The following is a 17,095-nucleotide window of genomic DNA, read 5'->3' on the forward strand; positions in this document are numbered from 1 at the left end:
TTTGCTTTTTTTAAAATTGAGGTATTTATCTTTTATTGTAGAGTTGTCAGAGCTCTTTATATATTATGGATACATTATCTTATAAGATCTATGATTTGCAAATATTTTTCATTATTTGTAGGTTATATTTTCATTTTCTTGATAGCATTCTTTAAAAAACAAACATTTAAAAAGATTTTGAAACTCGATTACCTACTTTTTCTTTGGTGCTCATGTGGCAGCACAAGTTTAGCTCATATTCTTTTTTTTTTTTTTTTTTTTAAGAGAGAGCGAGAGAGATAGAGAAATTTTTTTAATATTTATTTTTTATTTTTCAGCAGACACAACATCTTTATTTGTATGTGGTGCTGAGGATCGAACCCGGACCGCACGCATGCCAGGCGAGTGCACTACCGCTTGAGCCACATCCCTAGCCCTAGCTCATATTTTTAACTTGCCTAACATTAAGAGCGAGCTGAAGCAGTGCCTTCACTGTGTGTTCAGCCAGGAGAAAGAACCAACCACAGGATCATGCTCGATGACCACTTGATGGTCAACGTATTCAAAGGGGATGCTCTTATGGATTGGGTTGTGTTCTCAAAATGACATGCTGATATAGAAACCTCAGTCACAGGGAATGTGACTTCATTAGGAAATAGGGTCTTGGCAGATGTAACTGAGTTAAGATAAAGTCTTTAGAGTGAGCCCTAATCCAACATTGGTGTTCTTATAAAAAGAGAGAACATTAGATGTAATTATGCACCAAGGAGAGAATTCCACATGAAGAGAGACACAGGGAAGATGGGCACGTATGGTCAATAGACAGAAACTGGTGTGATGCTGCCCATGCCCAGAAAGGCCTATGGTTACTGGAAGCTGGAACAGACATGGAAGATTTCTCCTCTGGAGGTTTCAGAAGAAGCACAGTCTTGCTAACATTTTGATTTGGGATTCTAATCTCCAGAACAGAATTCCAAAATTTTCTGTTGTTTTAAGCCAAACATTTTGTGGCACTTTTTTATGGCAGCCCTAACAAACCAATAGCATTGTCACTGTTCATATTTCTTATCTCCCTTTCTTCCAATAATATCTACTCTGGTTTAGGGTTGCTAACCACATGCCCAAAGGGATGGAGCCAACTAAACATGGATAGAAACTTCTCAAACCATGAGTCAAAATAAACCTTTCCTTCTTTTAAGTTGATTATCTCCTAATTTATCACAGTCATGGAAAGCTGTCTAACATATGTACCGCCCTGGTTTCCAGCCAGGATACACATTTCTCCTTAATTCTGTCATACCTTTGTTTATTTGAATCAGGAGATGAATACATATGTCCAAGCCTTTTAAGACCAAAAAGTTGCTCTTTCTGAGATGTGACTAGAAGGTGGTTTTGCTCTTTGTGAACTCTTGAACTAAGAGATATTGCTGCCAACTCACCCTGTATTACAAGTATAAGTAATTCTGGATCCAAATTGTGTGTCTGACTCTACATGCACCATGCCATTCAAAGGATCTGAAGGATTTTTACATGTTTTACCTATGGGAAGGAAACAGAATTTTAGAGCCAGGTAAAGTAATCTGAACCTTTTTTTTAGCACGTAAAGTTCCAACCTATGGTATATCTACACATGCATATAGCTTAACTTGATCAATTTTATTCTACAGTTCTTCCTCTTGCCCTTCCCTTGTCCTTCCTTGATCTCCATATCATTTTCCTGAGATACTCCCTTTTTATTATTACTCTTTTTCTCTTTAGCTTTGCATATGAAGGAAAGTATTTGACCCTTGACTTTCTGAGTCTGGCTTATTTCACTTAGCATGATTTTCTCCAGTTCCACCCATGTACCCACAAGTGATATAATTTTATTCTTCTTTATGGTTGAGTAGAACTCCATTGTGTCTCCCCACCTTATTTTCTTTATTCATTCATCTATTGATGGACAGCAAGGCTGATCCATAACTTGGCTCTTGTGAACTGCACTGTGATATGCATGTGGAATGCATGCGTCCCTGTGGTGTGCTGATTTCGGTTCTTCTGAATAATTATTAAGCAGTGGAATAGTTAGTTACAATGACCATTGGTGGATCTAATCCACCACTTTTAGTAATAATTACAATGCACCAATGAAGAAATGTGCACATGTTAATAAATAAAAAGACCAAAAGAGCAGAGAATGGGGAAGCAGGGGAAGGGAGATGGGGAAGGAAAGGGAGGTACTAGGGAATGAATGATGTTATGTGCATATATGGATATGTACAAGGAACTCCACATTATGTATAAGTATAAAGCACCAATAACATTAAAAAATAAGTCCCGACCTGACTATAGCTGACTGTAGAGCATATGTAATTATGATGACTCTATAGATTTTGCCACTTTGAGGAAACTCACCAGGTTGCCTTAGGCTCAGCCACCAGGTAAGCATCACTTTGAAAAGGACCCCCCTTCAATTCTTTCTTATCCCTACACAGTGGCTCTCAGAGACATGTACACTTCATTTAATATCAAAGTATTACAACTCTGTAGTTCAGCCAGACTGATACAGGCCTCAGAGCCTGGGAACTTCTCATTTCTTAGTTATTCTTTCCTTCAGAATCAATTACTACTTAGCTGTGGTTGTGAAAGCAGGACACCCCTGGTGAATAGGAATTTTTCCCTCCCTCCTGCCTTGTGATGATCACTTTTCATGAAATGAACTAATAATAGAGGTGCCAAGAACTCAAAGGAGCAAGGAGACATACTCTATAAGAATAACTTACATGTACTGTACCTTGGGCAGAGTTATGAAGTCATATGTGTCTTAGTTTCAAGATTTGAACAGATTGAATCAGACCTTACAAATGTTTGACTGACCCAAAGAAATGTCCATTCAAGTTACTCACGTTTACACTTGTCTTCGGCATTTGTCCAGACTGAGTTTTCTTGGCAAATGATATTAAACCGTCTCTTGATATAACCAGGGCGACATTCATACTTCAAAGGAGTCCCGATGGGAAATACAGATTCATCAGTTGGACTTTCAGGCTTGGCAAATGGAAACCACTCTGGGGCCTTGCATTGACCTGGAGATCAAGACCACAGCAACATCCAAGTTAATGAGGAACTTCTACTCCATTTCCTCTTTCTCTCCATATACTTTATAGATGCAATTGAAGAAGAAAAAGAACACTTTTATAACGGCAAGAGATCCATTCTTTTAGTAGGAATCTTCGAAAGATTTTAAAATACTTTATCAGTATCCACCCACTAAAAAAGTCTCTCATAGAAAAAGAAATCCAATTTCCAGCTTCAAGTTTTAGTCAATCAGAAAGTGCCCGAGCTTGGGTTTCATCCAGCCCATCTCCCTTATGTTTCTAATCCTGTAACAGGATGCTTCATGCATTTCACCAATCTTCCTCGCTCTTGGTGGCACCCCCAGATCCAGTGGGCATAGAAGACCCTTCTCTTGCCCTCAGTAGGAGTTAACAATGTTGAAAGTCGGTTACCAAAGGGAAAATAGACAAAACTCAACTACTAAAGCTGTACTTCACTTTGTGAAAGCATATATTTTCTTTTTTTAATTTGTTCTTTTTAGATATACATAATGGTAGAGTGTATTTTGACATATTAGACATACATGGAGTATAACTTATTCTAATTAGGATCCCATTCTTGTGGTTGTATATGATGTGGAGCTACACTGGTCGCGTACTCATATATGTACATAGGGAAGTTATGTCCCCTTCATTCTACTGTGTGAAAGCATATGTTTTCTGATGTATGTTCTGAATTAAATACTAGGCTTAACTATCTCCCCTAAGGCCTACCAGATTAAGTCACGGTAATAAAAATGTCATTTAGAATCAGACAACAAATAATCAAGAAGAAATATCTGTTGGAAAAATATTATCCTTTTACTTTAGCTTTGGAAATCTTCTTTCTTTTTAAAATTTCTTTTCGTCCCACAATTCCACTAATTAATTTGAATTTTGAAGGGTAGATTGAGGCCGGAGGACATTTGTATTAATCTTCAAAGAAATCTTTGGTGTTATTGATTCTGATCTTATTTTAATTTTTACTGCTATTTTCTTTGGATTTATTTGCTGTTATTTTTTTAAAGTGATTTCTTGAAATGATTACTGAGAGTTTAAAAATTTTCAGTTTATAAGAGTTTCTAAAATTAGCATTTTAGACTATTAATTTTGTTTTAGGTGTAGATTGACTATATTCTACAAATCTTAATGTGTTGCTTTTTTTTCAGTTCAAAATATTGGATAATTGCTGTTGTGATTTCTTCATTGAGTCATGGTTTACTTGTGTTTTGCATAATTTATGAACACTTGAGGAATTTTTAAAGTCACGTATTTATTAGCTATTCTTGAAATTGAGTCTTGTTTTATGGTTCAGCATGTGGTCAGCTGATGCAACTGTAGTACATGAACTTGTAAAAAATGTGTACCACAGTAATGGCCCAGGAATTTGGGCATGTCAGTGAGGCCTGATCTGTTAATCATAATTTTTCAAGTCTTTGAGATACTTCTTGATTTGGGAGGATTTTCTTATTCTACCAGATGCTAAAAGAGTTGTGCTAAAATATTCCAACTTGCCTGTAATACCAGTGGCTTGGGAGGCTGAGGCAGGAGGATCCTAAGTTCAAAGTCAGCTGAGGGAATTTAGTAAATCCCTAAGCAACTCAGCCAAACCCTATCTCTAAATAAAATACAAAAACAGGACTGGGGATGTGGCTTAGTGGTTAAGTAAGTGCCCCTGGGTTCAATCTCCAGTAAAAGAAAAATTAAAAAAATAAAATAAAAAAATTCCAACTTATTATACATTTGTCTATTTCTCCTTCTAATTTTATCCATCTTTTATTTTATATATTTTAAGGTTATGTTGTTAGGTCATAAAAATTGAATTGCTATATTTTGTGGAAGTTCAACCCTTCATCATAATAAAATAACTCTATTTCTACTAATAAATCTTTCTTCCAATTCTACTTGGTCTACTTTATTGGTGAGATGAATTTAAAAAGAAATAACAAAATGGCAAATTTAATCCCTTATATATTAATAAATATTTTAAATGTAAACACATAATGATAATTTAAAGACAAGATTCTCATACTGCCACATTTGCTAATTGAGCCTTATTTGGGTTTGCATTTGCAATGCTATGTTTTCCATCCTTTTATATACATTCATTCTGTATCCGAACATGTATTCTCTCTCTTTTTATTCAGACAGTGTAGTTTTTACTGTTAATTCATTATGTCAGAGGTTCTCAGACTTAGTCTCCAGAACCCTCAGAGTCTCAGTAATTTTTTCATAGCATTCCTAATTTTTTTTAAAAAAGACATATAGTACTATTTAGTACATAAGTATGTTCAAACAACTTAAGTCTCAGGTCCATCACCATTATTTTATAATGGGATGTTGGGCCCAGCACAACTTCTCAAACTTTGTAATCAGATTGGAAACGTGACTCCATTTCCCATTCCACATGGATTTTCAAGGGGCACTTATTCTTTATCACAGCAATTGCTAAAAACCAAGCTTTATGAAGATCTGACATCATCAATAGGAACCTAGTATGATCTATGTTGAGACCAGGAGCTACTCTTGGCTAGGAGTTTGTGGTGTACACAGGGTCCAAGAGATGTCAAGAACTGCTGTTGCCATTGAAAAATTAAAATCTTCCAAAGTGCCCCTGTGAGTTTGCAGCAACATCCAGAATTGTAAGATTGCAAGGATGGAAAATTTCTGTTGTTTTATGCCATGAAGTTTGTGGTATTTTGTTATAGTACCAAAAGGAAACGAATGCAAAGGATAGAGTGTTAAAAATTTCACATCCCAAATCAAAACTACATGAGATTTCATCTCACTTCAGTTTATGGCAATTATCAAGAATACAAATAATAGCAAGTGTTGGTGAGGATGTGGGGAAGAAGGTACACTGATATATTGTTGGTGGAAGTGCAAATTAGTGCAATCACTCTGGAAAGCAGAATGGAGATTCCTCAAAAAATTAGGAATGGAACCACCATATGATCCTACCTCATTTCATGATGTATACCCCAAAGATCTAAAATTAGTATACTATAGGGATGCAGCCATACAAATATTTAGAGCAGCACAAGTCACAATAACCAAGCTATGAAATCAACCTAGGTGCTCTTCAACAGATGAATGGATAAAGGATATACAGCATATATACACAATGGAATATCACTAAACCACAAAGAAGAATGACATTATGGCATTTTTTTAAGTAAATGGATGGAACTGGAGACTATCATGCGAAGTGAAATAAGCCAGACCTAGAAAGCTGATATGTGGAAACTAATCCGAAATAAGGAAAAAGAAAAGAAAATTTTAAAAAAAGAGTGTGTGTGTGTGTGTGTGTGTGGGGGGGGGGATTCCATCAAAATAGAAGAAAGATCAGTGGAGTAGAAGAAAAGGGTTTAAGGGGGAAGGAAGAAAGATGGGATAAGGGAAGAATAATGGAATGAATCCGATCTAACTTTCCTATGAATATACCTGATGAATATACCACAGTGAATCTCACCATTATGTATGTCAACAAGGAAGTAACTAAAAAATAAAACTAAAAGTAAATGGCATAAAGATCAGTATAGTAAAGAGAACAGGAAAAGGGAGAAAAGGAGGGAAAAGAGAACTACTGGGGACTGAATTAGAGCAAATTATATTGCACGCTTTTATAATGATGTTAAAATGAATCCTAATGTTTTGTACAAATAAAAACAACAACAATTTAAAAAACAAAACAAAACTTCATATTCACAGAGGCCTGCTTTGAACCCAGTGTGTCCTCCTCTCTAGCTATGAGGTCTTAGACAAGTTGTTGGATTTTTAGGACCTCAACTTGATCTTCTTAAAGGGGATGGTAATATTTACCTAGCAGTTTTGCTGAGAGGATCAATGGTAGTTTATACTGTGCATTTAGTAGTGTCACTAAAAAGGCTACTAAAAAGGCCCTTGATAAACATTATTATTCATAGAAAAGGGAGAATGATAATGGATTTTTTTCTGCTAAAGTGGACATGTTTTGTTTCCAAGAGTTTATTTTCACCAGGTGCAGTGGTGCATGCCTATAATCCCAGTGGGTTCCAGAGGCTGAGCCAGGAGGATCGAAAGTTCAAGGCCAGTCTCAGCAACTTAGTGAGTCCCTGAGCAACTTAGCAAGACCCTGTCTCAAAACAAAGTATAAATAAAGAGGGCTGGGGATGTGGCTCAGTGGTTAAACGTCTGCCTAGGATACACAGTCTGCACCCCACCTCACCTCCTGCAGGACCACTGACGGACACAAGAATTCCTCAAGTTGCTTTTTCCTGTTGATTATGGCTTTAAGCAGAATTGGGGACCAAGCCTGCACTTCTACTTAAGCAAAGAGGATGCCCTAAGAATGCTCAGATTCCTAATTTATTTTTACCCACCACTAGAATCCTGTATCTGTCATCTCACATTTTCTGTATTAAACCAGCAATGATTCAACAAAGGTGCCTTTGTCTGTTTCTTCCTTCATCTTACGCCTTTCTATCCTCTTACTGAGCTGTAGCCCTTTCTCTTGGTTTTCGGAAGCCTACTCTTTTCCCTGTCTATGATGGTCCTTCCTTGTGAGAAGCTTTTCACTCTAACTTCCGTTCTTCCTCCAGGTCTCTGCAAAAGTGCCACTTCCTTATCACAGCCTTCCCTGATCCTCTCAGAAATTTGAAATTTAAACTATTCTTTCTACTCCACCCCATAGTTGTCTACTCAGACGAATATACCATAGTGAATCTCACCATTATGTAAGTCAACTACACCCTCCACCCCCACCCTCCACCCCCACCCTCCACCTTTATGTTGCCCATTATATCAATAATACTTCATTGTGCTTTTTAAATTTGTACGCTTTTAAGAGTGTTTAGTTCTGTTCATGGACATTAGAGATGGATAATGGGAACACTTTCAAGAGACCATATGCCTTTTGTTCCTCTGAGTATCTCATTCTTGTGCTCATCATCCCATTACAAGCACTCAATGCATATTTGTTGCCATGAACTAATAAACAATGAATTACCTATAAAACTTAAAATACCATCAAGAGTGCAGACTATATCTTGGAAACTCTGATCCACTGGGTAAAGGTTAGAGCCCTGAAGTTTAGATTGGTAAAAGCTTCACAGATGATTTGATAGATAACAGCACTTTCAGAATCACTGTGATAAACAGTTAAAAAAATCAAAAACCACCAAGTGCAAAGAAGTTCCTGAGAAAAACCACTGTGAGAAACAGTTAAAAACCACTGAGTGAAAACCAGTTTCTGTGATTTCACATATGAAGTCTTCACCTTTTCTCTAGTTGACATGCAGGATGGAACTAATGTTGATCTTGGTCTCATCCACTGATGCTGGACAAGGGAAGAAATTCCAAGGGCAGCTGCTGGTGCCAAAAGTGTGGGTGAGTGAAGTTGAATGTCAAAGAAAAGCCCCCAGGGAGTGGCTAGAACGAGTTCTGAGGCAGCACAGCAAACCGCATGGATTTTTCTTGGAAAGATATTCTTTTTCTTTAATTACCTAAACGTTTTACCTGAGTTGCATATGTGAATAGCATATGTGATAATAAAAATGGAAACTGGCTGGGTGCAGTGGACCATACCTGTAATCCCAGCAGTTTGGAAGGCTGAAGCAGGAGGATCTCGAGTTCAAAGCCAGCCTCAACAAAATCAGGGCACTAAGTAACTCAGTGAGACCCTGTTTCTAAATAAAATACAAAATAGGAGTAGGGATGTGGCTTAGTGGTCAAGTGCCCCTGGGCTTAATCCCTGGTTCCCTTCTGCTCCCCACCCAAAATCAAAACTTTCATAATAGCCCTACTGAAAAGGTACATATGTGTCTTCAGCAGTGATAGCTTGATCTAGTTTCTGTTTCTTTATTATTAATACCTCAAATTATGGCTACTTCCTATATTAAATATATTAATACGCATTGCCTAAACTCAAGACCTGCCATAATTTAAATTTTATACCTTTGAACATTTGTAAGTGTACTCATCAATTTGATGACTTGACATATGGATGCATCAATAAATTATCGCCAAAATCAAGAGAACAAATATTTCTACCTCATTCCCCACCCTGCAGAGTTCCCTCATGTCCCTTGATAATTCATCCATTTCTCCACCTCCTGCTCTCTCTCTTTTGCTTTCCCTTTTTTTGGGGGGAGATAGAACCCAAAGACACTTTATCACTGAGCTAGATCCTTAGTCCTTTTTATTTTTTAGTTTGAGACAGGATTTTGCTGAGGCTGGCCTTCAACTTGTGATCCTCTGGATTCAGCCTCCTGAGTCACTGGGTTTACAGGTGTGCACCATGGCACCCCACCCTCCACCTCTTTCTCTAGGTAAATTCTGACCTGCTTCCTTGAACTACAGATTGGTTTGATTTTCTAGAACTGCATATAATATGCATTACTCAGATTTTATTTTGCTTTGGTCCAGCTTTCACAGCTTGAGATTCATCCAGGTTGCTGCATGTATAAACATTGTTTCTTTTTCTTGCTGAGAAATGTTCCATTATATAACTGAATATAACAATTTAGTTTATCCACTTACTGAAGGACATTTTAATTGTTTCCAATAATTGGTGATTACAAGTAAAATCTCTATAAAAATCCATGTAGAAGTCTTTGGACATAACTTTCATTTCCCTTAGGTAAAAATCTAGGAGACGATGCCAAGTCATGTGACAGGTGTGTGCCTAACTTTTTAAGTATTTCCAAAGTGGCTGTGCTCTTTTATCTGCCAATGAACAATGGCTAATAATTCATTTATTTCACTTATTGCCAACAGTTGGTACAGTCTTCTCAATCTTAGTTATTCTCATGGGTGTATATTGGTATCTCATTTTGTTTTTGTTTTGGATGACACAGCCCACTTTCAAATATTCTTGATTCAAAACTTCCATTCAAGGCAGGTTGACTCACCCTGTGCTATAAGCACAATTAACTCATTGTCACTTCTGTGTCTTTACTCCAATATAAGCTGTCAACCTGGGGTACACTTTGATCCTGTTCGGCATATCCCACTATTTAAAGAAGGACACTACAAAGGTTTTGTTGGAGCAACTACAAGTTAAAAAAAAATACCATGCACTTAAAAACAACAAATTTACAAAGTATACATTATATGAATTATCTATAAAACTTTGAAGAAATTCGATACCAATGGAATAGACATTTTAAAGCCTTTGTTAATCATGATGAGTTAGTACAACCATTAAATTCACCTAAAGGGCAAAATATCCTCACAGTTCATTTCTGTTAACAGTGCATGCAAAGCTGCTTTTCAACTAGTCTTCATGATACTTTCTGATTTTTTTTTTGGTTTTATTGATATTTGTTCATTGTAATTAGGCAGATGGTATCTCTTGTTATTAATTCCATTCTCAAAAATCCTGTGTATATGTGTGTGTTTGAGGATGGGAAGGGAGACTGTTTTCTCTGCCATTTTATTTGCTGGAGTTGGTCTGGTTAGGATTATCTTTACCTGGTATTTCTGTGCAGGATATTTTTAAAAATTACTTGTAAAAATGTGAAGTCTATTTTAGAAAAATTTGATAATATAAACCATAAATCCACTCATCTAAGCATATGAAATCACAAAGCACAGAAGGCAAATTGGCATCTAAACTTAGCAGGGATAACAGAACAAGACTCAAGAGGAAGACCAGAAGAGGGCGCCAGAGCCCGCCCTGTATTAACCACAGTCCTCATAACTACCTTATTACTTTTGTGGTCCTGAATGTGGTTTATCTCCATGAATGGTCCATGTGAACTTGAGAAGAATGTGCGTTGTGCTGTCATCGGATGAAGTGGTCCATAATTGCCAACTGCATGCGTTGACTGCATGCTGTGGAATTCAATTATGTCCTTATAGATTTTCTGCCTGCTACAGCTGCCCATTTCAGATATAGTGCGTTGAAGTCTCCAGCCATAATAGTGGGTTCACCTGTTCCTGCTCACAGTGTTGTCAGGTTTTGCCTTATGTATTTGGACACTGTTGTTAGGCACGCACATTGTAAAGATTGTTATGTCTTCTTGGAGAACTGATCCTTTTATCATTCCTTTATCCCTCATCATTTTCCTTGGTTTGAAGTCTGTTTTGACTAAAATTAATATCATGAGTACCCTATAATAATAAAATAATCCAAATACCTCTGCTATTTTTATATAAAAATACATATCCCCAGGAATCATCTTGTACAACCTGTTGTTAGATTTGTTCTTCAAGTACTGCTAAAGCCAAATTGCTGCTTCTCAATCTTTTCTGACATTGGAACTCAGAACGCTCCTTTGTTAATTATCCTGTACTTTTTAGGCTCTCTTGTGTGACTTCTTAGTCACGGACTTTCAGTTCTGCATGAGGGGGTTACAGAACACTGTCACATGCACTGTTTCATCTGATTTTCACCATGACCTTCTCAGCCTGATGTCAATTATGCCCCTTTTATACACATGGACATTGAGGTTAGGGTTGTTAATCGTGTGTTGGGCTCAAGGTCCCCGGCTAGGAATTAGCAGAACCTGGAAAAAGCAGACCAACTTCTATATGCGTACACCGTAGAGGCAGAACTTTTTCTTATACTTCTTTTAAATTCCAAAATGCTATGTAAATTACTTTGGCAATCAAATTATTAGATAGTTTAATTTAGGGTGCCACCTTTGGAGTTTATTGTGATAACCTCAGTAAATATTTTCTTTGCAATTAATAGTGTCCAGCATTGTTTTAATGGTAACTTGATAAACACGAGCAAACTATAATAACATTCCATAAGAAGGGGGCAGACAGATACCAAGACCACAAAAATTTCTAAGCATTGACAGCACATTCCTTAATTTAACTTGGCATACTATTAAAAACACAATTTCAAGTTTTATCACAACTGTTCATCTGAAAAGTTACTTTCTGATGTCCAGGGAGATAAAATATCAACAATATCCTTTGTGGAAACTTGTTTTGTTGTTGTTGTTGCAGTCAGAAGTCAAGAAACAATCAAATAATGAAAGCAAAATATCTAGTGGTGGAGAAGAGCAGACCCTGAGTTGTCAGGAGGAGGCTGGACAAAAATAGACAAGATTGTCACTTCAACTCTGGCCAATGAGTCAAAGCAACCAGGAAGACTTCTGGGGAGGACACAAATAGTAGGAGAAGAGTTACTATTGAAGATGTTTACCTACTTACAGTTAAGAGGAAGGAAAGCAAGATGGGGCCTCAGAATCTGTACGGTAGTTATAATAGGCTTTATTTTATGCCTACACATCACTAAAATGGCACATATAAACCTCTCTGCTGTCCTTCCACCTGCAACTAGTTACACTGTGCGATCTGGAGCTCACTTGCTATTCTAACCTCAGGTGCCTGGCATAGGAGGATCTTAAATTAGGCGCTCAATTAAGTGCGTGTTGCTATTGGTGATGATTTGGGGTGAGGATGTAAATAGAGTTCAATGCAGGGCAGTTTTCGGGTGATAACTGTACTCCTAGCACCGTTAGCTTAAACGCCCTTGGGAGCCAAGTGCAGAGGTAGTGGGTTGTCGGATAGAAATGAATTAAGTGACAGACACTGCCATAGACACCTGACACACTTCGTGCTGTTTGGGTAGCAACACCATGATATCAATATCCCCATTTACATATGAGGGAACAGACTCCGACTGGAGTATTAACTTTCCTCACAGTTCAAGTTTGAAGGACGAGAACCAGGTTTGTAGAATTCCCAATCCTTTCTTTTCACTAGGATCAGTGCCACAGTCTACTATTGCCAGTCCAGGCTCTGAATACACAAAGGCAAGGAATTTCATGCAGCACGGGTTGAGCATTCCCGGCCCTCCTCTGCTCTGGGTGCCACAGAACGCCCTGGGAGAGGGATCTCCACTCCAAAGGCAAGGAGGGGCTCGGGTGCACAGAGGGATCCCAGATCCACCTGCGCTAAGTGCACCTACAGCCATGCCTTGGACCTCGCGTCCAGAGCAGCCAGGCGTTATTCCTGCAGCCGCGGGGCTACCTCGCCCCCTCCCTGGTCCCCGCCTCGCCTCCCCACGCCCTGCCCTCCAGCGTCTCACCCCAGGCGGCCGGCAGCGCCAGCAGCATCAGGACAGCCAGCAGGGCTCCTCCGCAGGGGACAGCGAGAGCAGGCGCTGGGGCCTCCACAGGCTCTGGGCTTCTTGGAAAAGAGGCCCCCATTCTCCCCAGGCAGATCTAGAAAGCAGATGAGATCTCCAAGGAAATGAAGAAAAGTGCCGCGGAGAGACATCAATTGTTGGGCTCCGCGCCAGGGTCTAGGGAAGGCAGAGGGGTTCCGGGACAAAAAGCTTTTGACCACAGCTTCCCCTTATTGGGTGAGGTCTTGTTTACTCCGCATTATTTTTGATGAGTTTCGCTACCTTAGGGACCCAGGTGCAAGATCAAAGTCTGATTCAGCTCCCTCTTGTATTTTACGTGTGAGGACCTGCGGGCGGTTCCAGACAAAGGCAGGGGTTTGTCGCAGCTTGGTCAGCATACACTCTTGCACGACTTTTCGCCTTTGCAAGAATCCGTGTGTGTGGGTGGGTCAGCTAGGGAAATGCCTACTCTCCGTGTTTCAAGGACATTCATAGTGCACAAATGAATATGAAGAATCGATTTATTATTGGTGAATTCAGATATGCCGTGCCATTGAAATTTTTTTTAAAGAGTGACTTAATCAGGTTTGCATTTTAAAACTATAATTCTGTATATGATATAGAGTCTAGATTAGAATAGGGCAAAAGTGAATGCAGAAGACCCGTAAGGAGGCTTTGCCATCATCCAAGTGAGACTTCGAGGGCGCTATCACTGGGTTGCTATGTGAACAACTAACCAAAATCTTGGAGATGAAATGAACGGGATTTGCTTATTTTACTTCCTTTATTAAAGATAGTGGCGAGAGAAAGAAAGGAATCGAGAGTCAGCCTCAGGATTAGAAATCAATGAGATTTGAAATGAAATAAGAAATATGGAAGGACAGAGAGTGCAGAGGGTTAGTGCAGAGAGTTAAGAATTCAAGGATGAGAGAAACGGGGGTATGTGTGGTAGTTTGAATAATGCCCTCCCCCCAGACGTTCACATTCCAAACCCCAGAACCTGTGTTACCTTACATGGCAAAGGGACTTTACAGATGTGATTAAATCAAGGATGTCGCAATGGGGAGATTATCCCTAATTGGCCTAGTGGGCTTGGTGTAATCACAGGGATCCTTATAAGAGGAAGGAGGCAGATCAGAGTGGGAGATTGATGATGAAAGCAGAGATCAGAGTACTCCTGTCACAGACTAAGGGAGGCCACGTTTAGAAGCTGAAAGAGGCAAGAAACATTCTCCCTTGGAGAAGCCACCAATCCTGGCAACACCTTGGTTTTAGTCCTGTAAGGCTCATCTGAATTTCGGACCTCTGGAATTGTAAAATAATAATTTTGTGCTGCTTTCAGCCATAGGTAATTGGTTACAGAAAAAAAAAAAAAAAAAAGGAAACTAATGGGAGAGGAGCATATCAAAGCTTGTTTTTTTTTTTTTTTTTTAATTTGGAAAGACTTGGGCTCGCGACTGATGGGGTTTAGTGGTTTAGCAAAGGCCAGGTGTGGGAATGTTCAGAAAAAGATTGGGAATGTAGATAATTTGTTGATTATGAGGCTGGGCTTTCAGAAAAGCACAAGAAGACTTTGAACAAGGAAAGGGATGGGAGATGGTCAAAATCACAGGAATTAATGAGACAGTCAAGAGGGAACATGTAGAAAAAATAAAAAAGAAGATCAGAATAGAAACGGAGGGATCTCTTCCACGCAGTGGTTCTTAACATCTTTGTGCATCCTGTATATGTCTTTGCTTGTCTGGTCAAGCTTATGGATCTCTTCTTAGAACTATTTTTTTTTAAATACATAAGCAAAGTGCAAAGGATTACAGAGAAAGATAATCATATTAAAATACAAGTCCAATCATGAACCTTGTCCTAAGTGCTCACAGGTCTCTGGCACCGAGAACAAGGACCCTGAATTTACCCATGAAGTGAAACATGGGTCAGTTGTCTCTAACACTGGACTTGGAATGAGTTGTTTGGAGACTGGAGTAATTCCTGAGGCAAGGAAACTAGAAGAGAGCTGAAAAGATATTGTAGCAGGGGCTGGGGATGTGGCTCAAGTGGTAGCGTGCTCGCCTGGCATGGGTTCGATCCTCAGCACCACATAAAAATAAAATAAAGATGTTGTGTACAAGTAAAAAATAAATATTAAAAAATTCTCTCTCTCTCTCAAAAAAAAAAAAAAAAAAAAGATATTGTAGCAGGTATTTCAGTAAATGCATTAGCTTGTATGTCCTCCATGCATAAGTGTGATGGATTCGTGATGGAGTAAAGAGGTTCAGGGTGGAAGACTGTTCTGTGGAAGACTGTTCTCTGCTAGGTGCAGCTTCCCTAACGGAAACATGGCCCAGAAAGGCTGTATCACTAGGAGGTGCATATAAACTTTCCAGAATACTGCCTCACTCATCAGTCCCTCTCTTCCAAATCTTACTTCCCCTTACTACTTAAGAAATAGTAATGTTCCAAAGCCTTAATTTCTTATTTTTCATCATGCTGTCCTCTAAGACTCTACTGTAAGAAATATCTGCTTTAATCATACCACTTTATCATACTTCCTTTTTATTGCAACCAATACCATTTGTTTTCAAGGATCTGTTGTTATCCTTTCAAGTTAGTTTTAATGGAAGAAGCCAGATCGTATTAAGCTATTGAAAAGGGAAAACTCAGCCTTACATCACATGCTAGTTTAATGACAACTCATTTCAAATGGGTCACTGTAATTCTGCCTGGTATTCCTATGGTTATTTAGACCATTTACTCTCCCATTCTCCTAAATGACTGTTTCATGTTTTTATTTTTATTTTAACATTGAATTATGATACTTCCTCCATCATTCTTAATCTCCATTCATGGGATTTCTTTCTTTTTTATCACTGAGAAAATGTAATCAAAGAATTTTCAGAATCTTCTATTTTCTGTCATTACTCCCAACAAATGCCTGTATTTGGCTTATAAAACTTTGTTATCACCTGTTAGTATACTTGTACCATTCGCTACCTCATCTGAGGACTTCTCCACTCTCATGCTAGGTTCAGTCTGCTTTTACTTGCTCAAGAAGTTCACTCCAGGAATCGTCTTTCTCCCTAGAATTGGCAACTCCTCCTTTCGATTGGACTTGGCATGATAATAGTTTCCCATGATAATTAGTCTCCCAATGCAGTGAGTGTAGCAACTGTTCAGTAATGTTCCTTTGGTGTGAAATGCTCTTTGCATAGAAGTCTACCTGTATAGCCATCTCCTCACTTCCTTGCGGTTTGTTTTTTTGTTTGTTTTTTGTTTTCCTCAAATGTGACCTTCCTTGGCCACTCTTTAAAATTCTACATCCATTGCAAAATCCTTTCCTCTTTCTTGGTTCTCATAATTTTAAAAATTAGCAACTACTATATATAACTATAAAGCTCCAATAAAAATATGCTAAAATGTATTTAATTTTTTCATTTTATTGCCATTTGACAGTCTGATTATTGTCTGTCTCTCCTTCTAGAATAAAAGCTGAATGAGGACATGTCAATTTTATCACCGCTGAATCCCACTGACCTAAAACAGTGATTAGCACATAGAGGGTGGAAGACGAATGACTGATGGTTGAGACGGTTAAGGTCAACTACTGTTTCAGAAAATTTAGTGGTTAAAAAGAAGATAGTTTGAAAAAGAAACACGGATAATTTAGAGAGGATTTATTTTGAAATGGAGGGAATGTTGCAATCTATTGCTTTAAATGGGTTCCTTCCTCTGGAATTTCTCCCCATATTTTTCCACTGGAAAATCCACTTTTTCCTCTGCTTCCATGTAGTTCAGGTAGACTGTGGGTTCTCAACCTCAATACTGTTGACATTTTGTTCTAGGTAACTCTTCGTCTTGGGGCGGGGGCTGTCCTGAGAGTCATAGCATGCTTGGCCATATCTCTGGTCTCTATCCACTAGATGCCAGTAGCATCCCCAGAGTCCAGTTGTAACAACTAAAAATATCTCTAGACACTGCCAAGGGT

The 17,095-nt window shown here is 38.5% G+C and overlaps 1 protein-coding gene across 3 annotated transcripts in view; it reads right to left on the minus strand.

Annotated features, from left to right (window-relative positions):
- Positions 1-13,283, minus strand: part of Cr1 (complement C3b/C4b receptor 1 (Knops blood group)) — a 61,753-nt gene extending 48,470 nt beyond the window's left edge. For 2 of the 3 annotated variants that reach the window (XM_027934631.2, XM_027934630.2), the window contains exons 1-3: positions 13,081-13,283; positions 2,865-3,044; positions 1,419-1,518 (exon numbers count right to left, since the gene is read on the minus strand). In XM_027934631.2, coding sequence (XP_027790432.2) covers positions 1,419-1,518; positions 2,865-3,044; positions 13,081-13,201 — 401 coding nt within the window. In that variant the 5' untranslated portion in view covers positions 13,202-13,283. Of the gene's footprint in view, positions 1-1,418; positions 1,519-2,864; positions 3,045-13,080 lie in introns of those variants that run through there. The other variant, XM_027934632.2, reaches the window with a different exon arrangement.
- Between the last annotated feature and the right edge of the window lie 3,812 nt (positions 13,284-17,095).

The sequence above is a fragment of the Marmota flaviventris genome, chromosome 12 (genome assembly GCF_047511675.1).
Source record: "Marmota flaviventris isolate mMarFla1 chromosome 12, mMarFla1.hap1, whole genome shotgun sequence".
NCBI lineage: Eukaryota > Metazoa > Chordata > Mammalia > Rodentia > Sciuridae > Marmota > Marmota flaviventris.